Source organism: Centroberyx gerrardi, chromosome 11 (assembly GCF_048128805.1).
Source record: "Centroberyx gerrardi isolate f3 chromosome 11, fCenGer3.hap1.cur.20231027, whole genome shotgun sequence".
NCBI classification, from domain to species: Eukaryota; Metazoa; Chordata; class Actinopteri; order Beryciformes; family Berycidae; genus Centroberyx; species Centroberyx gerrardi.
This window is the reverse complement of record NC_136007.1, coordinates 15949158-15972531: the sequence shown is the minus strand read 5'-3', so window position 1 is coordinate 15972531 and position 23374 is coordinate 15949158. Positions and strand designations below refer to the sequence as shown.

The following is a 23374-nucleotide window of genomic DNA, read 5'->3' as shown; positions in this document are numbered from 1 at the left end:
TTCCCATCTTGTTCACCAAACCTGAAGGGAGTTCCATTCTATGCACAGGAGGAACAGACAGGACATTTAACCCCATCCCACGAATGAGAATACAGTTTTCTGTATCCGAGTCAGGAGAAAAGTGCAACAGTGACTCGCGCACAAATGAGTCTAAAGCTCCAGCGTCTCGCAAATTCCCCCAGGAACTGTGGAAAACTCCCCACAAGAGACACACAACCCTGTGAGATAAAAGCAGAGTAGTCAGCACCACTTTTAGAAGGACAACAGTTTTCTGAGCTGAAGGAAGAGAGCTAACTGAGCTAATGATAAGGCCAGCTAACGCAGCAGGTTTTACATTAGCAATACCACTTCAGGATTTTGAATGAGGATTTTGGATTTTGATATAGACTTAAGGGCAGGGCACTCTCTTTTCCAGTGTCCTTTTCCTCTGCCTGTGACTCTGTATCCCCCTAATAGTTGGGGATCTTCTTCTAGTTTCACAGTTACATCTACCCAGTGCCCCCCAAAAAAGATGGGCATGGCCCTGGGCTTAGCCACTCAGCAAGTACAGTCAAACATCTAATCAAGCACCGGACTATTAATTAGGTGAAAATATATTTGACATCTATTTTGTAGGTTTTCTGGCAGTACCTTCTGGGTTAAGCACAGGCCTTACCCTCCAACTCCCTCAGCAAATCATCCACTAATTGTCTTCTCTTCTTCTCTGCTGCTGGTAACTCTGCTAACTGAAGGTCTGGGTCAGTAGACGGTCTTGGTCCTGCCAGGCTGGACTGCAGCTCTGCTTATGATGCCTTGTTCCAGCTGTAGACACCTCTGCTGGGGAGTTAAACATCTGTGGACCAAACTCTCCCCCCAAGACTCTTAACCTGCCTGGAAATATGCCGGGAAAGAGTACTAAAACATCCTACTCAAGTAGAAGTACTGTTAACTTGCTGAAATTTTATTTAAGTAAAAGTAAAAAGTAGCTCATTTAAATTGTTACTTTTTAGAAAAGAGAACCTTGTTACATATGATCAGTCCCATGCAATTCCAAAAGGATGAGAGGACACAGTTGAAACTAGATTCTTTTAATTGGAAAAATTCAAAATTACCAAAGAAAAAAAAGAAAATAAACAAAGTAAAGCAGGATTACTCTTCTCTTCTTTGCTGGCTGATGTTCAATTGACCAAAATACGAAAAATTAAACAAATTAGGCTAAAGTAAGAAAGCAAAAATTAGGTACAGAAGCAGGTAAAGAGAAATATTAGGTGAGGAACTTGTAAATAAATTGTTGATGAGAACAGCAGTTATAGTTTTTGAGATAACAGTACAGAACATCATTATTATTATTATTATTATTATTAATATTATTCAAAATAAGACAAGAGATAAAAACACGTCAAGAGTGAGGAATACTTTACTCATGTGGCATCATATGTGCATTAAAAACATATTATGAGTACATTATAATAACATTAATAGTTAGGTCTAAAATAAAAATATTTACAAAACATTCACCCACTTGCTACAATAGGGATAAAGTGCCTCAGGGACAAAAATGCTAAATCTAGCTAAATTATATAATATCATTCAAAATCCTTAGTCTGTAACAACAGGTTTTGCAGAGTAAAATTCACTCTTACTGGCAATCAAAGCTGTTATGTTTGCTTCAATAGATGGGGGATTTTAGCTGTAGGGTGAACTGTGCTTCAGAATGCTTAGTGGAATATATAATTCACTTACAGATGGGATTTGAATCCAGTTCCTGAGGTTTCAAAACAAACATAATCATCCTCCTGCCACAATATGTGACAACAGAGATGGTACAGTGTGTCTTGTTAATTCTCCCACCGGCATCCACAGTAGTTATCCATAAGAAACACAGATCATAGTGGTATATTTATGTCTCATAACAGTCTCAAAACACATAGAGTATATATATATATACACTGTATATTCATTATATATTCTAACAAATCCTTGTCATGTTCACAAGCACTGATAATGCTCTCTGTGTGCTTTAATGTAATTGGCATGCCTAATAATGCATATAGGAAGAGTTTCATTCCAAAATGAGATAACTACCATTTGAAAAAAAATCACATCTATTCTTACAAAATGATAAGGTGGAATGTAAAGCACAATATTGGGTACTATCATAGTTATGAGTCATCTTAAGACCTTTGACTGCTATGGAATGCCTGTTTTAGAGAGAGTAGCCTATCATCTGTGTTTGAAATACTGACTGAATTTCAGGTAGCACATTTTTTTCTAAAAGGGATTTATAGAGTTTTGGAATGAAACCACTCATATTTGATTCTGTAATCTTGAGAATAATGCCATCCATGAACACATTTTCACAAGGATCGCAATGTCAGCAATGTTGTCCATATCCGTAGCTGCCATATGTTACTAGAAAGTAAATCCACCACAATCAAAAGCATCGAAGTCTGAGTCCGCCACTTCAAAGTCAAAGCTGTGGAAGTGCGGCGAGTCAAGTGCATGGCCGCCTGCATGATGCGGTCCTGCTGGCCCCATGCCAGAGAAATCTGTGCTGGGCGGCAGGTCGGGAGCTTTGGCCTCCAGAGTAGAGGAAGAGCAGGCGCCCAGGTAGCCCATAGCAGAGGAAGCAGCAGCCCCTCCCATCAGCAGATAAACCGCCCTCACTGCTTGGGCATTATTAGTTGTGCCGTGGCGCAGGCAGCCTGCTGAACGCACACTTCCATTTGTACGAGGATATTTCCTGTCTGTTGGAGCGGGTGGTATGAAATAACATACCGGCAATATGTGTTATTAAGACTATTCACGAGGAAACTAATTGAACAAAGTGCTCCTTGGAGGGCAAAAGTCCTGCTTTGGCTAAACTGCACAGTAATACACAAGACATTTGTACAAAGCAAACACACTCTCAACTCACCTTTCTCCCTTTGGGAGTCATCAGTTCCAGGTCCTGGAGATGATGCCTCTGCATCACTGACTGGTGGAGTTGGGGGACCTTTGTCCATGATTTGCTCTGGCATCAGATCTTTGAGAGTAATGCATGGGGTTGGTACCTGATGACGCTTACAGGAGTGCAGATATGATGAGACACTCTGGAGGAAAAAATAATACAGTTAAGGAAAAATATGTTTGTCCAAGAATAAAGAATTTCTTGGTAAAGTAATTGTCAGGCATACAAGGATTTCATACATTAATGACACTGAGTCACTGAATGACAAATCTGTAAATAAATGTTAACATATATGGACAATTTAGATACTGAGTTTAAAACAGTGTGTTCTATTGTTGTGATACCAAAAACAAGCCATTAATTTTCCAAGAAATAACTCTCTTTAAATCTTTAAAATCAATTTATCTTCAAAAAGATGCTACAGGGGGACATATGAATAAGAGTGGACAGCCTAATAAATTATTCTGAGGATCAAGGGGCTGTGGATGTGGGTCTGGACCAATCAGATAATGTCAGTGTGCACACGGACCAACATAATCATAAGCCACACATCTGGATCCACTCAAACTATATGCACATTTGAAAAATGTATAGTAGAATTACAATTACATAATAGAATATAGAAATTGCTGGTCTACCCTGCCCAGCACAATCTGTACTGCTTTTACTGTGTCACCATTCCGCTTGAAAAAAGTTTGAACACTGACAGCAGGGATTTAGTCTGGTCTACTAATCTATTTACAGTATTTTGGGTATTTTGTACCCAGGGTTAGGGTTAGGGTAGGCTATTATTCTGCAATCAAGAGATTCTAAAATGTAGCCTGCATAGTAATGCCCTACAGACACTTTTATACCCAGTTTCAGACAGTAAAAATCATTTAAGATGGTGTACTGACTCACCTCTTTCACTTTTTTCAGCATATTCAGCCATTGACTATAAAGAAAGAAATGCATCTATTATCACTTCCATAAAGATCATACAAGTGCATATCGATGCAATGAATGGATAATTTGTTCGAAAGGAACGTGGAATATTTTTGCCTTGGAGGCATGAAGAGTTTGTATATTGAATGGAGGTAATGTAATTGGTTTTAAGAATGGGGAATGATTGTGCTTGTAAATGGCAGAGAAGGCATGAGGATAGACATGATAATGAGTTTCTGAGTGATTTGAGTGGAATGAAGTATTTGATTATTTGTGAGCTCGCCTCCCAAAACTAAATTAAAATTGCAACCAAAAACATCCAGGCAAAGGCTAATTTGTTGAGACTGTATCGTGTCAATATGACAAATCATAATCCCAGCAATTGAAAGTCCACCAGACCTGCAGTCTGCAGCGGTGTCAGCCAGCAGCAGCAGGTACTTATTCTGGGACAGGATCAGAGCAAAACAGCAATCCCTGCTGCCGCCAGAGGGTAACTTGGGCAGATCTAGGATCTCCTTGCCTTCCACAATTGCCTCACAGCTGTTCTGCAACACTACCATCTGGTCAGGTAGAGATAACGCATCATGGCACACGAGGAGACTGCCTTCAGCTGTTAGCAGGAGAAACCTCTTCTTCCACTGTTTGAAGATAAATCCCCCTGGATAAGAGAAGTAGATAGGAGGTGCAGGAAGTAAAGGGAGATTAGTGGAAACAGGACAAAATCAGAAGACAAAGGAGAGCTCCTTGGAGACACTGGCATGATGTTGCGATAAATATAACATTTCAAATCATAAACGCTAAACACCCCAAGCATGTTGACAGGATTAAGCATTGTCACAATGATCATGGTAGTGGTGGGAGCAGTGTGCCACTGGATTAAAGCATGAACACTCTGTCGTTCTATCATCCCCTCCGATTAGAGCGAGTCAGATGGTTGGAGGATCAAGGGGCTGTGGATGTGGGTCTGGACCAATCAGATAATGTTGACCAATGTGCACACGGACCAACATAATCATAAGCCACACATCTGGATCCACTCAAACTATATGCACATTTGAAAAACGCATGCATGTATAGCAGAATTACAATTACATACAGTAATAGAATATAGCAATTGCTGGTCTACCCTGCCCAGCACAATCTGTACTGCATTTACTGTGTCACCATTCCGCTTGAAAAAAGTTTGAACACTGACAGCAGGGATTTAGTCTGGTCTACTAATCTATTTATGGTATTTTGGGTATTTTGTACCCATTGCAACTACAGCTTGTGGCAGGCATTCAGATCACATGCTTTTATCAGTGTTTGTCACACTTAATAGCTGTGGACTGTGCAATGCATCCCAGAATGCTATATATCCATCTATCCATATTTAAGTCCATCAGTAAATATTTCAAAAGCACTGATGATTTTCTCCTCAAAAACATATAACTATTTTGAAAGCAAAGGTCTCAAGATTAGTCATAACTCTATTAACAATCCATAATGTGTTTTTACTTTAATGCCAGAATCATTTAGTTACAGTAGGCATCTGTTTTTTCAAAAGATGTATATCTCATTTTGGAATGAAACTTGTTCTTTGAACATCTCTACATGGAAATGCACTGCTGCTTTTAAGGCTGCATGGGTTTGGACACAACATACAATCACTCTTATTGAACAGTTATTCAAAATCATCCATAAAATCACATAAAATCACAAAATCATCAATATCATTATGTAAAATGCAATCATCAACACCATTATGAAACTAAATAAACCAAAAAACAGGTATGAAACATTTCTGACAATAAAAAAAACAAAATCAGCAGTTTGAAATTGAACTGACTAAATAAAAAAGGATCAAAATTGAAAATGAAACAATCATGAAAACTATTAGAAACTACAAAACTAAAAGAGAGACAATCTTTTACGTTCACTGAATGTCACCACAGCTATGAAAAAAGTTTAATGAAGCAGAAGACGTAACTCACCATACATCCTGAGGGATCCATGGTGTATCCCTGAGATGTTCATGTCAGCAGCCTGCGTCCGACAGTTCTGGGTCACAGTTGGAGTGAGATGAGTGAAGACGGGATGGGTGAAAAGCGCGTGGGGCTGAATGTGTGTTTTAATGCTCAGGCTTAATCCCCATTCAGCTGGGATGTTCCACACAGCCACAGTTCAGCCGCTTGCTATGAAAATGGGTTGAGATGAGATGCTTACACACAGACTGCTGCAGTGTGTAGTGTGTGTGGAGAGTTGGTGTGTAAGAAGTGTGTACATCGCCATTAAGGGGCAGGAAATCGCCATGGCCTGTTAATACGCTTTTTTTTTTTTAAAGTCTGCTTTAGGCTTTCAACAGTTCCACAGCAGTCATGGAGAGAGGGTTAAGATCATTTTCTGTCCTGTCTTGTGTAATTTAGTGTCTTCTCCTGTGAAATGTGTGTCCTGTACTATTAGGAGGCTATTGTCTTGTCATGCAACATCATTTAACACAATCAAACATTTATTGGGTTGGCACACTTTACTTGAATTTATTAATTTGTAAAAAATTGCAGCTTTGAAGCATTTTCCAAAGCTTGTGGCCCGGTCCCTAGCCTAGTAGCCTACAGCTAACGTTTCAAAAATGCATGTGATCCACAGAAATCGAGAAGGTACAAACTTAAATGTGAAACCTGTTGATTTACAGTAAGTATGCAGATCTTTGTTCGCGATTTCAGTGCTTAATAAAGCTTTGGCTGGGTGAAGAGTAGATCTCCCTACATATGTGATCTGACATAACAATGCACCAATTCACAGTCTGAATTTCAATGCCTTTTGATCACCATTTATCATATCATTTAGCAGAATGGATCATCATTGGGATGAGGTTGGGATATGATTGGCATGCTTGGTGATTGATGACGTGTGGTTTTGATAGTGAATGTCCCGTATCACAAACAAACTGAATGAATGATGACGTGGCGTATGAATTTGGCTGAGCGCCAGGATACTGTGAGTCGGCTGTATAGGATTTAGCAGACATTGATCTGACTGTATTTCCTATTCCAAATGAATTTAATGACTCAACTTACATTGGCAAGAACGCAAAAAGACAATCAATTGTTAAATTGAAGATCCAGATTCAATCACGGTTGTCAGACGCAACAACCTCTTCCTCCATTCACAGCAAGTGTGTGACGGCCGCAGAAAAAGCTACGAGACTTACAGGGAATTCTTCACACAAATATTGCAATTATTTCCTATCAGACATTGTTGGACAAAATGGACTACTTGGACAGCTTAACAGAGTTGTTCGCCGCTTTCATGCAGCTGGACCAGCTGGAGGCTTGGCGGCGTGTTTATGCTTCAAGGCTGTTAGACAACATTTAGGCCTATATCACACACACCCACACCCACACCCACACCCACACCCACACACACACTTAAGAAGTATGTGACATCCAATTGCACATACATTTTGACTTATTCTACATACATTGAAAAGTTTGACTTGTAAATGCATGCATCTACAAGCGTACTCCAAATAGAAATAAAGTTTTACGTAATAGGCTAAATATCATTTCAAATAATCCAAACTCATTTTTGGCATTCAATCGGCGGCTTGGCCCACTGTTTTCTCCTCCACCAATAAGAACACGGCTGCTTCGCCATTCTAACCGATTAAGACATCATTGGATGGAGCTGGACCTTGCTCTACCAATCAGAGCCTGTCTCAGCTGCACTGATGACATCACAATCAGAATTCCGACATGTTTGGTCACAGCAGCTCAGGGCATAAAAAGCCTCGCTTGAGGTCTTCAGCTTCATACCTTACCACACTCTGTGTGGTATAAGGTATGAACTCCCCTGGGCGCTGGTACAGCTGTTGCTTGGACCGCGGCAAGAGGCTCTCTTTGGGAACCTTTTTACACGGTCCTCATTTCAGACCAGTAACTATTGGACGCTTGATGGGTGTGTTTGGAAACTTTCTCTTATATTAAGTTAATATTTCACTGAAATGTGTTTCTGAGAGAAATGAGGACCCTGTGAAAACAAGCCTTCAAATGATCGCAATCCTGTCAAAACCCGCCACCCAGTCCAGCTGCTCCAAAGGTGTGGTCTGGCGTTAGCAATGGTGGTTCGTTGAAGAGCTGGTGGTTGGTACGAAGAGACGCGGTTTGCCTCCCGCTGAAGCCAACCTGCCAGCCACTGCCAAGGTGTGGTCTGGTGTTAGTGATGGTGGTTCGTTGAAGAGCTGGTGGTTGGTACGAAGAGATGCTGAAGCCAACCTGCCAGCCACTCCCAAGGCGTGGTCTGGTGGTTCGTTGAAGAGCTGGTGGTTGGTACGAACAGACGCGGTTCACCTCCCGCTGAAGCAAGCCTGCCAGCCAGTCCACACGGTGGTCTGGAGGTTGCAGTTGAGGCGTGGTTTGCCTCCCCTGAAGCAAACCCGCCACCCAGCCCAAACAGTTTATGCTACTCATTAGTATAGTGGCTAGTATCCCTGCCTGTTACGCAGGAGACCAGGGTTCAGTACTCCGACGGGGAGGCAAGCTTCCCTGAATTTCCCCGAGAAGATTAATCAAGTGCTATCTTATCTTATCTTATAGGGTTGTAGGCCACAGTAAGAGCTTTACCAGTGGTTCCAGGGAATGTGGTGGGTGCTGCCGCTGCTGCTCCTGCTAGCAGCAGTACCATTAAGCCAGGTGGTAGTAGTCAGTAGTAGCAAGCAACAACACTGCTGCTGCTGCTGCTGCTACTACTACAGCTGCTGCAGCAGTATAGGCCTAGTAGTGGTAGTTCCAGTACTTCTCATTACAGATGTCTGAAATATTTTAAAGTAGCATTTTGGCTAGTCATAATGTAATGAGAGATATTGTAAACAAACACAAGGCAGAGTCCAGTTTGGGATGAGGTTGGAATATGATTGGCATGCTTGGTGATTGATGACATATGTGGTTTTGACAGTGAATGTCCCGTATCACTAACAAACTAAATGAATGATAACGTGGGGTACGAATTTGGCCGAGCGCCAGGATACTGTGTGTCGGCCGTATAGGATTTACCAAAAATACAAGAGAATACCGAGAATATCACCGATCCTGGACCTTCGTTTGGATGGTGAGCGATTCAAGGCTTATTTCAGGCTTTCAGGCTATGTGACATGCGGTGGGCTTGCGTTGTTCCAAAAAGTAGTTTTTATGGTCGCGCCTGAAAAAATGACGCCTCGCAACATGTGCGCACCGCGACCTCGCCGCTCTCGCTTTTCAGCACGTCTACAGCGCACCCACATTGAAAATAATGGATTTGCACGAGCAAAAGAGGCTGCATGTGGCCCGTCAATTTTATTGGGGGGGACAATTTTGCCTACTTTGAACATTGGGGGGGATGCGTCCCCCCGTCCCCCCCGCCGATTAGGCCTATGCTCATTACACAGGACAGGACACTAGTTACAGGACAGGACAGGACAGGGCACAAAATGATCCAACCCCTACTGGAGTCATGGCACATTATTGTGTTAAATACATACATGATAGATATTATGCTATTAATGATATGATCAAATCAATGTGACATCACTATAAAGTTTATTCTCATACAGAATATACTGCATATTAGTTATGGTGCTCACAGACTTTATAGAAGAACAATAAATAAAAATTAAATAAGCTCCACTGCTAGCAGAAAACTAAACAGAACAGAAAAAAACGTGTTGGAGAAACATCACAGTCAAGACTCCTGTTCATTTTGTGGCATAAATATGGAGGATTCAAAGCAATGTCATAATTATAGCGTTCAAAAGGAATTTAATACATATAATGCATCGGCAACAAATGAATAACTTATAAAGAGAGAAAGGCCAAGTGTAATAATTATACATCACTAGCGACTACATTGTGGTATGTATGTTATAGTTGATGTAAGTTGTGTTGTTGCATAGGCACTTTATATTATCACATTCTCACATAAACATTGGTTTTATCCTCTTCACCTCAACAGACAGCAAATGAAAGCTATGAGGAGGGAAAGCCATCATGTGGCTGGTGCTTGTGTTCTAAATTCAGTGGGAAAGGCTCAACTCAATTTGATATAAGATTATATATAGGAGTATTCTGAATTAAACAAGGCATGGATTCCTTTCTTTTATTCCTTTATTGATTGCTTGCCATCTGCTAAAAATAAAAGTAGGTTTTTACAATGTTTTATTGCAATGAAACTTATTGTATTATGTAAATTATCAGAGTTTCAGGTAATGTTCATTCAATTAGTTATTCTTGAGAAATTATTTTGCGTTTCTCAATAGCAAAATCAATAAATTTTCAGGAAACACAAGTAGCAGGTCACTAGTTGTCACTTTCCCTCCCTATCTGTAAGGTGTTGTTTGGTAAGGTATTTTTTGGCTAGGAAAGTTGATCCTCATATTGCTTTCTGAAACAGTCTCCAGCAGGGAAGAAGTCCCAGCATCGCTCCTGGTACATCTTCCACACGTACGACTCCTAAAACAGGGGATGGTAGGATTGACAGGAATTCAAGGAGGGAAACAGCAGCAGACAGTAAACTGAAAGTAGCTGACACTGTGTTGTTGTGTTGTCAGCCTGTAGGAATCCTAATAATAATCTTAATAAAACAATAAATGTAACGCAACTAAGAAACCAGACTGACCTGGCCAGTGTGCTCTGTCTCATCTTTGTTGATGAGGTACATTAAGAAGAACCTGAAAAAGACACACAGGTTAATGTTGGCTCAGTTGTACTCAAACATATGTGCGCGCACACACACACACACATTAACACAGAGAGTAAACTGACATGTAATTGGCCAGGTTGTGTTCATCGAAGGTGTGGGTCTCGAAGCCGTGCGGTGTCGTATCAAAGTAGTCACTTCCAATGCCACATATGAAGCATTTTGTCTGCACAAAATCAATGAATAGAGTCAGAGGATTAGGCCACGTTGTACATATTGGTATAAAACTCGCACTTAAAACTGTAGACAAAATAGGGATAAAGAAATAGCAATTCATTCTATACCTCCATGTCTTCCTTGACTTGCTCTTGTTGGTCTCTGAGTTCTCCAAAGGCATCAATGATCAGACCTGTATACAGCAATATCATTAAAGGTTCCTGAAAATCTTCACAGTGCTAGGCATTTTTTGAAATCCCTTTTCCGTATCATCACGGTTTCAAGTAGGTCTCTCAGCCACCTTTTTCTTTTCACTTGTAAGTTCACAGTAACCACTGACCACCCATAGAGAAGTTTCCACAATAAGTTTTCAAGAAATTTTCCTTCCAGCTTGCTTGGCCCATTGGCAATTTGTTTAATGGTAACACATACCCAAAATCAATTATTTGGTGTAGTAAAGCATGTCAAATTACATTTATTAAGTTGCCATTGTTAAAAGAACCCATAAGGCTAATAAGCTCTTTTATGAACTTACTGTAGTGCGATGAGAACATTTTCACTTCTGTGTTTCAAATATTGATTTAAATCTCTGCAGTTTAAATAAATATTGGACACTTTAAATTACTACAGTGCATCCCCTCCCAGAACCATAACCTTATTGTGTTAGAGGGGTTTGTGAGCCTTAATGAACCTGGGAGCCTTGTGCTCTTTGGTAGGGACATCTAAGGCAAACTGATCTCAGGTAGGGGACAAACAAATCACAATTCATGAAGACCTCTAGCCTCCAAATAGTTTTTCAAAATTATTCTACAGGTGGCTAGTGAAGTGATCAAGATCCCTATCAGTCTGGAAACTGCCCATATCTCTTTCCCTTGAATAGCTTAAAAACCAAATTCTATTCTTAACTTTAGTTATTATTAGTGCCCAGTGACATTGGATTTGACTGTATCTTCCAGTACTGTATATATATGCCCAGTTGATTTACCCTGAATAATGGCCAGCAGGATGACAATGACGAAGAAGAAGAAGGTTATATCAAAGACCACTCGGTACAGCTCGTATTCATCTCCAGCAGGATCCTCAATCTCGTCGCCTATGCCACCGCCAGCACGCACACCCACATACATGTGGAACAGGTAACACTAGAGAGGGAGTAAAGAGGGAGGAGAAACAGTGTAAATTGGGATATGGTGTAGAGATACACAGAATGTGTTAAACTTCACATTTTTGACATGAACAGTGACTCACAGTCATCATGTCATCACATTTCATGTCTGGTTCGTCTTCATCCTCACTCTTGTTATAAAACTTGCGGAAGAAGTTGAAGGCGACTACAGTGTAGAGGTACACAACCACAGCCAGCAGGCCCACTGTCATCATCAGCTGGTAGAAACAAGGAGGAACAGAGTGAGTACATTCAAACAGTGGCAACATAAATGCAACAATGCAACATAAAGATTGTTCAGTTGTTTCTGCTCATGCCTGTTTTCCATTGTGGGTGACGGAGGACAGGATAGTGCGCAGAGTCTTGACACCCATGGCAATATCCAGCAGGTGACAGGCGAAGAAGAAGTTGTTGTAGTGGCCGAGCAATGACATTATCAAGTACCAACAGAGATAAAGGAAAGTCTACAAAAAGATTAAGGGGAAAAAACATTCAGAGACAAATATGTAAACAAGACATCCATATTTACAGCATACAATAATATGTATATAATAATATGTAGATAAATTAAAGTCACAAGACAGCATCAGTAAAGGCAGGTCCCATTGAATTGTGCACATTTTGAAAAAAAAAAAGCCCTAAATTCATGGAAAAAAGAAAAATGGCCGCTGTGGCCAATTGGTACCATTTTTGCAATGGCGCCAATTCTGAAAATGTTCAGTGAATCGAACTGGACATGTAAATTATGGTGTTTTTTTTTTTTTTACACAATTCTGAACAGCTCATATGCATTTTGCCTGGACTATATACTGGAATATTATTTGTGAGATTATTGTAAAGGCTATTGTTGGTATTATTAGTCCTTCAGTTGGCACTACACTTGATAGTTACTGAGGCAGCCAGCCATTCTATTGTTACTTGAGTTGGATTTGAGTTCTTGTCCACAACTCTGATATATACTGTACACAGTATATAACAAATATTTATATATATGCAATATATACAAGTTGATATTGTTTTTGCTTACACCGTCTGTGAACACAACTCCAAATTTCCAGATCTGGTACTTGATGTCAATGGAAGTAGCCCTGAAAAGATACAACATTGGTTCATATTCAGCAAATACTATTCTGTCCATTTTATATGATTTCTTGTATTATTTTGAGGAGAAGTGTGGTGTGCATGTCTTTGCTGGTTAAATCAGTGCTGTACCATGTGAACATGGAGTTGTCTGGCTCCTCCTGTTTCTTCTCATGTTGTTGACTCACATCCAGGGAGGCTAAATCCACTCCCAGGAGCTCGGCAATTCTCTCTCTGCCATAAATGTCTCCATACTTATCCAGAACCTGGACACAGACATTACATATTAACATGCTGTCCAACCCATTTTAAACCCACCAAAAATGTGACTAAAGCAAACACAGCTCACCTTTCGCTTGACGAATTTGTCCCAATAGTTGTTTGGGAAAGAGCTGTGAAAAAAAAACATATGAAAATGGGACTTAATTTACTAAAGATGGAAATCAGTGTTTCTGAATGGTTCTTTTGTGTGCTGAATAAATGTTTAATAATGTTTTGCATTTTATGGGAGACAAATATGATTTATTTTTCCACGTACGGTGTGTTCAGGACCAGTCGGTCCCACTGGCCCTTGATGTCATCGTCCTCGGGCTGCTCAGTGATGTAGAGGCCATCAAACTCCAGCTTTCTGGCAAGCTCCTTCTCCCTCTTAAAGATCACCAGTGGGATCTGAGAAGAAACAATCACAAGTACTGTAAAATTGCTGTATGAAGTTTGTGAGATGTGTATGTCAGAACGCGATTTACATAGCCTAAGTGCATCACTTCACGGACAATGTATTTTGCCAAGTCTGCACGTCTCTCTTGTATCCACCAGATAAGAACTTGTCTGACATTAAAGTTTTCCCAAAAAATGTCTGTATTACAAACTGCTGTGTGTCTTGTCCTACGCAGTAGGTGGCTTTGTGGCAGCCAGATTCAGGTTGTGTATCCTTGGTAATATCAAAGAGATACAGTTGTAGATATGGTAGTAGAGACAATTTGGATCAGGTCTATAAAAGGAACAAAAGTGAGTTGTAGTACTGGATAGCTAGAGGACACTTACATTTTTTCCTTTTTGACTTTTGTTTTTACCTTGAGCACTATTCAGCTCGTTCCAAAGGGATATTTTTTTCCTGATATTAGGCAGATCAAAAGACATTAACTATTCATCTGAAAGGGATAATTCATTGGGCTTTGCTGTGTGTGAGCTCTTGGAGTTAATGATCCATTGATGGAGTCACATGTGTGTTCTTGTAATAAAAAAAAGATTTCTAAGACTTCTCTGTTTTTCTTGTGTTATCTCTCTGTGAATCCTTTGTGTATGCTGTATAACAACTTTTATTATGGACAAGCTATGCGGATGCTCCAAGGTACAGCAGAGAAACTTTCATTGCTCCACGTGAACTGCAGAAGTGATGAGGCAATGCAGCCCAAAATGCTCTAAACTGCATTTCTGAGCGCTTCAAATTCTCACCCTTGCATTTCTTCTTGAGCCTTTTCACAATAATAAGAGGGGGGATGGTTCATTATTACACACTGAATCAATTGTGATGTATGTTCGTCATACCTTGAGGCAGTTGTATCCGATGATACAGATGAAGGAGATAACTGTGTGCAGGACTGAAAGGAAGGACATGGTGGGCTGCATGTAGCCAGTGCTCTCCTCCAAAAAGAAATAAATTGGCACATCTTCCTCATCCTCGTCTCCTTCACCCATTCCAGATCCCTCGGCCTCTTCTCCCGAGCCTTCAAATAACCCAGAGCCTTCAAACATCCCGCTTCCCTCAAATGCTCCAGATCCTTCCGCCTCCTCTCTGTCAGGCGGGCTGTCAGACACCTGCACACAGCAGATTGGTGGAGAGACAAGACAACGACTCAGTACAGTAGAACCTTAATTAGCCGAACCTCAGACATCCCAACAGATCAGTCTATTAAACAGACATAATTGAACACACTCAAAGACTTAATTGTTGTTTTTTCCTGTTTATACAAGCATCTAAAATTATTAATATTGCAAATTAGACTGTACTGAGTATTTCAGGATGTGTGTGCATGTATGATTCCTATTGTGAATAAGTCTTAGTCCACAATTTCAGTATATTCCAATGCTGTAAACATCTAATTCTCCTGAACGATGGGTTTGGATAAACAAGGAACTAGTGTATAGCAAAATCATCACAACCATTCAGCATAATATACAACAAAATAATTCAGATATGAAAGCATTTCTTGACCCTGTAGAATAGCAGAATGAAGTTCAGGGCAAATGCGATGAACAGAGCCAGAAAACGCAGGTTGTAGAAGTTTCTTGAGAGGTAGTTCTACAAAAGAAAGAAAAAATACTTTTCAGATGATTGGTAAATTGCTAAGTGGACAGTCAGATTGAACTAATGCCAGTGAAGCATCATTTATGAAACAAACACTAGCAAATGTGTCACCATAAATTTATTCCTTTGGACATCCAGCTCAGTCCAGATTTGGAAACCTTCCGCCTTTTTCGGTTTCTTTTCTTTCTTGGCTGCAGATTTCTTTGGTCCCACTGGTTGTTCTTCCTCTTTGGTCTGAGGTTCTTTCTCTGCTTTCTCTCCATTTTCAACACTGAACCCCAAATAACACAGTTAGGTTATTGTTTTATTTGTGTATTCCATCGACACCAAAATAATGAGATGTGCTGAGGGAGGAAGGAAAATTAATCTGGACATGAGAAAACAACCAAAGACTCTTACTCAGCCTTCTCGGGCTCTGGAGGGGGTTCTTCTATGGCAAGAGGTTCAGGAGGTTTCTGGCTAGCATCAGCTTCTTCTGGTGGCTGTAAGCAAACAAAAAACTGCTTATAAGCACTAGTGAGTAGCCTGCATGCATACTGAACAACAAGCTTGAATCTACATAAAATTGAAGACACTGCTGGGCTGCCTTTTATGGCTTGTCATTTGGAAAGCCTTCCCTCATCTGTCTTTTAGATTTTTACTCTTGTTTTATTCATATACAAGAGAGTTTTTGTAAAAATTCTGCCAACAGTAAAAAGCATAGTGCAAATCTAAAAACTAGATTGCCAACCATTTAACAAGTTACCTTTACAGTGAATATTTAGGTAAATCAAATTTACCAGACATGCTAAAAATTCACCTGTTTCCTCTTTGTTATGGGAGTCCCTTCAGGAGTTGGAGGCTCAACAGGTGCCTCAACCCCCATGTCTCCAAGTCCACCTGGAGCATCAATACCTGGTATCCTCCCACCCTCCTTTTCCTGGGTATCCTCCTCCTCCTCCTCCCCACTCCCAGTTTCTCCAGTTTCAGTCACCCCTCCAGTGTCTTGTTCTTCCCCTGTCCTCGGCTCCCCTGGCACATCTCCGTGCACGTCGTCCTGTGTGGGATCTGGCATGCTGGCTAGGATCTCAGTCACAGTGATGTTTTTGGCTCCCTCCACCAGGCCGCCTCCAAACAGGGTTTGCCAGATGAGCATAAAGAAGCCTTTGCACACACTGTAAATGAAGTGCAGTATACTCATCAGGATGGTCCAGAAGAAAGTGGACAAAGCCACCACAATCTCCTTGATGGTCATCTTTCTGACCCGGCGGTACTGTCTGCGAAGGTTACGGAAGGTGAAAATGCTAAAGAAGCTTAACATGCTGTTTATGAAGTCTGCAAAGGCAGAGCTTGATTCAGGTGGCCCTTCCTCTCCGTTACTGTCCTCATCTCCTCCTCCACTTGCTCCCCCTCCCGGTCCTCCCTCCCCTCCACCTTCTACTCCCTCATCATCCGGTTCCTCCTTTTCCTCCTCTTCCTGCTCTGAAATCTGTGAAGCTATATTCATCTCAAAGATGGTGTCCTCACAGAAGTTGACAAACATCTCCATCTTCTCAGACTCGCCCCCCTCATTGACCACATCAAAGATAAACTGTCGTTTGGACTCTCTGACCTGCGGCATCTCCCACTGCCTACGGTTCACTTCACTGATCTCAAAGTAGATGCGCTCAATCTTTCTGCTGGCACCCATTATTTCAATACGGCCCAGGAAGGGGCGGAAGTAGTTCAGCACGCTCTCTGCCTGTTCTAGGAAATTCTTCAGCCTGGTGTCATGGGGAACGTGCTCAGACAGGTTGGTCAGCAGCACTGCGATGTTGAAGCCAATGTCTTTGGCAGGTTCCTGGAAGCGACTGGCAAACTCCTCATAGTTGATCATGTCATTCTCATCGGCCTCTGAGCAGGACAAAAGAAACTGGATCTCAGAGGGGGAGTACTGTTTCTGACTGTCCATAGACTTCTGGAAGTCCTTCTTGGAGATCAATCCTCGAGGGTCGGTGACGTAATCGCGGAAGGCATCCGAAGCCACAATGTCTTTCAGCTTGAGGAACATGTCAAAAAACTTGAGGATCATCTCCACGTTGCTGGAGGACTCTACCAGCATGTCCACCATCTGACGGGCAATTGTACCATTCACCACATTTCCTGAACCACATGGAGTAAAATTAGAACAATAGTTTGAGATGGACAAGACAGGGACAGATGAAAACTGTTAGATCAACAGAAAACGCTCTTTTACCCTCCAACAGTGAGAGCAGCATAACAACCATGTCCTTCTGAAGGTCAAGAAGCTCCTTTAGCAGACCAATCTGGCTGGAGTCCTATGACAATACAAAGACACACAGAATCTTACAGTAATAACTGTAGATTATATTTTGAAATACTAGTGGTTCACATTGTACAGACTTAGACTCAGTGTTGTTGTTTAGAATTAGAGATGCAATGGTAACCAGTGGCGTGGAAAACAGTGAAAAGTGTAAACATTCCATGGTTATCACACAGAATTAGGTTAACCCAGATATTTGTTATAATATGAGGTCTGCATTAAAGAAATTGTGTAATGCATAAACTCACATTCACAACAAAGAGGGTGCTGCCAAAAAAACTTCACTCACCAATGCCTCATGCTCAGAGAACTTGCCATGACTTATTGCAATACCAAACAAAACACTTTGCAGAAAACAGGTTTAGGAGCACTTGAATGTCAGACTGTAAACTTTACCTTTTTTCTTTGGCTTCATATGAACTCTGGCTTATAACACATTTATAAACCCTAAACAACAGCTTAATGACAGCTATGTGGCACCTTTCCGAATACTGATTCAATCATTATGTCAGCTTTCCTTTGGTGTTCATGTAGCATTTGAGCCACCGCATTGACCTCCTGGCTTGAAACAGCCCACTGAACACTGCAGAAAGTGCATTGTACGAACAATCAATGCTCCATCTACTGTACGGCAGTGATCTCCAGTCCTATGTCATGGAAGAGTATTCAAATTCAAATCAGCTGGTGTAGTGTTTGGTTGGAATGAAAACCTGAAAACTCCTCTATGGCACAGGACTGGAAACCACCAGCTGAGAGACATTCTACTGTCTGCAAGAACAAATAAGTGGCATTGGTGACATTTTAACTTCCCTAGTCTAGCATGTAGTTTGCACCGCCAATCAGAAGTAATACTTGACAGTTGCGTCAAGCCGGATTTGCATGTGGAAAATAAGTATAATAAAAATACATTTAAAGCACTTCTAACCCCCCCCCCCCCCCCCCCAAATTTTAGATGAATAGTTTTAATACAGTTAATGTACATGATGAAAATTATCATACTATGAAAACCTGAGCATCTAATGATGATGTCACTACATTTCTACAGACTGACAACCAGGGGAATGGATTGACCTTATTCATACAGTATGGTTTGTGTTTGGACACATCTAATAACTAAATAGATTCATCCTAAATGTGCCAAGGATGGCAATGAATCATGATAACAGAGGTTAAGTTGGAAAATGGCACTTTACATGAATTTTATGAAATACGTGTTCGAATATCATATATAAGATCAGCTGACGTTAGAGTTAATCAGATAGTAACACACCACAAATGGAAGGCATATTCCCTCAGGTTAATTATTAGTGAATGAAAATGGCACAATCAGCATAATTCTAACCCCTGTTAAATGTGTGCACACAGGATGGATGTCAGATTAAAATGTATATTCCAACACAAAATAGTGTCAAGTGTATACTCCAACAGCGGAGGTTAAAAGTCAGTTCCTTTTCTCAGTAAGTCTTCTTGTCACCTGCTTCTAATCGTTATGCCTAAATTGACCTCTAAAGTGAATAGCAAAGTCTGCATTTAAATCACTTTCGTTGTTAATTAAAATTTAAACTTGCTGTTGTCAAATCCCAGAGAGAGTGGACATTGGTTGATCTTTAAGAGGGTAATTCTGGTTGGGAAAATTTTAAATACTTGGAATGTGGTAATTGCTTAACAAGGCAAAATATGTGTTGCAGTAAGGAGAATATCACCCAGTGTAAGAGTTCATACAGTATATGTTAATTTAATGGCCTGATGTGGTTTTAACCAGTGGTGCTCAACCAGTGTGCAATAGCACACTCATCAAGCTCAGGTTTGCCTCAAGGTTTTGCTCAAGTGTTGAGAAAAAGATCCAAAGTTTCTGCACTGATTTAATGATAATTGTATTTTGCAAGCTTATGATCAGACCTTCCTCCGCGCTACAGCCGCTGGAGCATTGTCTTAGCATCTAGTTGTGTCCTGTTGTGACACCAGCCTTTTGATTTGACACTTCCAAGCAATTAATAATTTGGTGTGCCTTGGAATTTAATGTCCAACTAAAGTGTGACAAAAATTAAAGTTACAATTTTTTTTCCAGGTGAAAGTCTCAATGAATACTGGCAAAAGTTAAAAGAAGTAATTGGCAAATAGATTATTCTTTTAAATTAATAAATATATAGGAAAATGGGCCCCACAGAGCTGCCTCACTTTATCAACCAGATTTGGGGGGAAAATGTCAATTAATGTGGCTTAGTGACCTAAAGTGAAACGGGAATTTTAGTAGTCAATACAAAGAAGGCCTACAACTGGAAATGAATGGATAGACCTTACATAGATTAATAAGTGGAATCTTAATGTGGACTAGAGACCTAAAGGTAGAGTGAAAAGGTCATAAATTCACTCCCATAAATTAAATTCTAGTTATTTGTGGACAGGATTTTGGATTACATTTGGGTGAGAAAAGTTCTATTGAGAACATAAAATGTAATAGTTTCCATTAGATGCAAACATGGATACACACTTGTATATTTGGGGACAATAAGTTCCTATTGCAAATCCCATCATCTGAAGGATTAACCAAAGGTGCTTTGATGCAGCTTTTCCAATGGAGAGGAAGTCTTTGACAGGAGTTTATGCGGATATCAGTGACCCAGAAAATCTCTCAACACAACTGTTAAAGTGCTTATCTGATTACATGTATTCAAAAAGCTTTCTGTTTATTGAGACGGCATGAGATATAGCTGTTGATCAATACCAGCAACTCCATAATTACTTCACCAGGTGCTGAGACATCTGGCTTTCAAAACTCACTTTTGTAACCCATATTCTGTTTTGTTTGGAAAGGGATTAGTGTCAGCAGAGATTGTGTTTGAATTGGAAGGCAAATACAATCTCTTCTGGTACTAATCTCCTTCCCATAGTTTTGGAACAAAAACTCTCCACCCAGTGTAATTTGAAGACACTCCCAGCATTTTCGGCTTAACGATGGATGTGTCACAAGGCATTTTAGGTATGAAGGCGAATAAGCCTCGTTCTCAAGCCAAAAAAAACAAATGACATAGTATTATTATTATAGCATTTTGCATCATAATATATTACCTCTAAATTAAATGCTTCTATTGGATCTCTGCTCTAACAGCTAGTATACACATCTCTATTGTGAAAATGTAACTTTTATTTTGTATCAATTATAATCCCCTTAATTATGTAAAGGGTTGGGAGAGGTTTAGGGATGATTGCTGTGCCAGCTGAGACTTGCACAGGGGGAGATAATTTCTATCAGTGTTATTACAGTTCATAGTCTGGTCACCAACAGAGGTTGATAAGGTCATAGATTACGGAATAATTATTATTACAGCACCTCCACAAGGAAAACTGATTTTGTTTTAGCGTATTTACTCCCCTGTATGTCATGTTTGTTTTATTTTTATTTTAGTTCATTAAGGCATATTAAGTGTTTGTTTTAGCTTCATCTTGGAATTTGCTGATTGAAAAAATGCATAGGCTACTTCATGGTTTTTGTTGTACCTCTTATTTGTTCCATAGTGAGGGTTTTATAGCATTTTTATAGCATTTTAATCAATTTCAGTCTATTATGCCGAGTTAAGCCCTACTTTAGCCCATGTTCACAAAACGTTATTTTTTCTTCTGCTGATTGTAACTACTGCTAGAACTCATTGAGCCCCACACACACAATATTGTGTCAACATTTCTCCCCTAATTAAGCAATTTCTACTTCAAGTATTCTTATTTAATCTGTAAAGGCAGGTGCATATAAAACAAACTGATAAAGGAAACCAACATTGAATAAAGTACAAACTGGTAAACACAATATCACATCAATAGATAAATAAAATGGATACATACTTTACCCTGCATTGACCATGTGAAAGACAGTTTAAATGATCAATATATTATACAGTTGGTGAACAGGTAAAAACACGATTACATTTCAAAATAGTCTTGTTTATGTCAAGTTTTTGACATTGCCTCCATTATTTGATTTACACATTGTGATACATCACATCAGAGGGATGTTTTCCTTTACATAATACATATATATATATATATGCTAAGTAGGTAAATTATTGATAAATCAACGCTCGACTCTATACATAACTGCATACTTAAAAGGTTATGCATGCAAAATTGGTGCTAATAAAGGGGATGCCATCTGCCTCCATCCCTCCAATCACAAGAATCAGAAGTAAGAGAGGATGCTTTCACATAAGATAGGTTTTAAGCATCACAAATTGATTTCATTTCATCTTCAAATTCAGTCTCTACGTCGACTCCATGGTCAAAATCTTCTTAAAGTTGTAGAAGTTACTGACTAGCTGATCATACAACAACTAGCATTCAAACAATGAAAAATGAAAAATAACTGTTCAAGCTGATGGCTTGAAAAATATTTGTTTGTCCATCACACGCAAGTTTATTGAAAATTAACAACCCCACAATCACTTACAGCAAAACTAATATCTGTTAAAATAGGCACAAAATATTGTATAGAGTGGAGAAGTCATGTGATCTCCCTGAAAGTATTTTGACCATTCATGTGTAGCATTGAGATCGCACCATAGACTGGGATCAACGTGATTCCACACCTTCAATCAGTCATAAAAATGGTCAAATGACACATAAGTGCATTTTAAATTTTAACATGTAATTACATTGTTGAAAAAAATAAAAAAATCAAAGGTATAAAACTGAATGAAAAACTTGTGTGATAATTTGTATTGCTTGGTATATTCAGATGGTGAAAATGGTGAAAATACTTCTAGAAACCATGTGACTTTGCTCTATAAATGAACAAAATTTTCAGGCAGTAGAGTATTTTGTGCTTATTATTAGGCTTGTGACTAACAATATAGATATTTAATTTTCCCATGCACATGTAAGCAGCTGTTGTATATACTATACTATCTTCTATGTATGGCATGTACACAGTACAGGTAAACCTCAATAAACACCAACATAAAGACATTCCTGGTGGCTCTGCAATGGTGGGGATGCTGTTTTTGGCATACGGTAGTTCTGGTTCACTCAGTTCATAGGAGGCAAGGGCACAACTAACATAAAACTACTGAGTGTTAACTTGGCCTTCAATTCATGATAGCTATAGAAAAAGCTAATGTTGCACTGAAATCTTGGTGGATGATGAACATAGTATTCAAGACTGATACTAAATAAGAAAATTAACAGCTAAAAAAGTTGGCTAGTTCTTAATCTGTCTAATAAAGTAATGGTATAAATTATGGTTGGCCTGGCTTCTCCTTGAGTGCAGTGGACTAGTCTAGATTTAAGAAAATTAAAATTTTTAACTGGGTTGACCATCCCTTTAAGAAGGTCATAAGTTATGGGTAACATTTTCTCGCTCCTCAAACCATTGGGTGACCACTTGTACTTTGTTGGCACTGTCATCCTAGACGACGCCATTATAATTGAAAAAGAAATGCATCATCAGATATAAGTTGTACTTCAGAATTATTGTCAGTATTGATTAGAAAATGCTAGTGATGCCATGTCAGGGAGCGCACCCCGCACTAATACAGAGTCACCAGAGCCAGTTGCTGTTTGCCTTTCCTCTAGTTTGACATTATTTGACAGCAATGTTTTTTCTTCTGGAGAGTATGATTAATTGAATCGTATGCACGTACCTGCGCCAGCTTCATCATCATGTGGGCAAAGACATGGAGGAACCCAACTACAGCATCCCACAGCCTGCTGTGGGCCAGGGACTGCTGGTTCCCTGTGCAGGGGCCCTGAGGACAGGAGGCCGTGAGTCACACACAACAGGAACAAACAAGCAGATAAATGTCTGATTTATTC

General features: G+C 39.9%; 1 protein-coding gene across 1 annotated transcript in view; it reads right to left on the bottom strand.

Annotated features, from left to right (window-relative positions):
* Positions 1-9572: 9572 nt before the first annotated feature.
* LOC139910734 (ryanodine receptor 1-like) overlaps positions 9573-23374 on the bottom strand; it is a 61428-nt gene continuing 47626 nt past the window's right edge. Inside the window, exons 91-108 of the mRNA XM_071898129.2 lie at positions 23203-23307; positions 17486-17567; positions 16070-17391; positions 15670-15752; positions 15382-15541; positions 15178-15264; positions 14511-14780; positions 13501-13631; positions 13312-13354; positions 13095-13228; positions 12910-12970; positions 12200-12346; positions 11966-12100; positions 11703-11859; positions 10846-10910; positions 10627-10727; positions 10481-10532; positions 9573-10314 (exon numbers count right to left, since the gene is read on the bottom strand). Coding sequence (XP_071754230.1) covers positions 10219-10314; positions 10481-10532; positions 10627-10727; positions 10846-10910; positions 11703-11859; positions 11966-12100; positions 12200-12346; positions 12910-12970; positions 13095-13228; positions 13312-13354; positions 13501-13631; positions 14511-14780; positions 15178-15264; positions 15382-15541; positions 15670-15752; positions 16070-17391; positions 17486-17567; positions 23203-23307 — 3231 coding nt within the window. The 3' untranslated portion in view covers positions 9573-10218. The remainder of the gene's footprint in view (positions 10315-10480; positions 10533-10626; positions 10728-10845; positions 10911-11702; positions 11860-11965; positions 12101-12199; positions 12347-12909; positions 12971-13094; positions 13229-13311; positions 13355-13500; positions 13632-14510; positions 14781-15177; positions 15265-15381; positions 15542-15669; positions 15753-16069; positions 17392-17485; positions 17568-23202; positions 23308-23374) is intronic.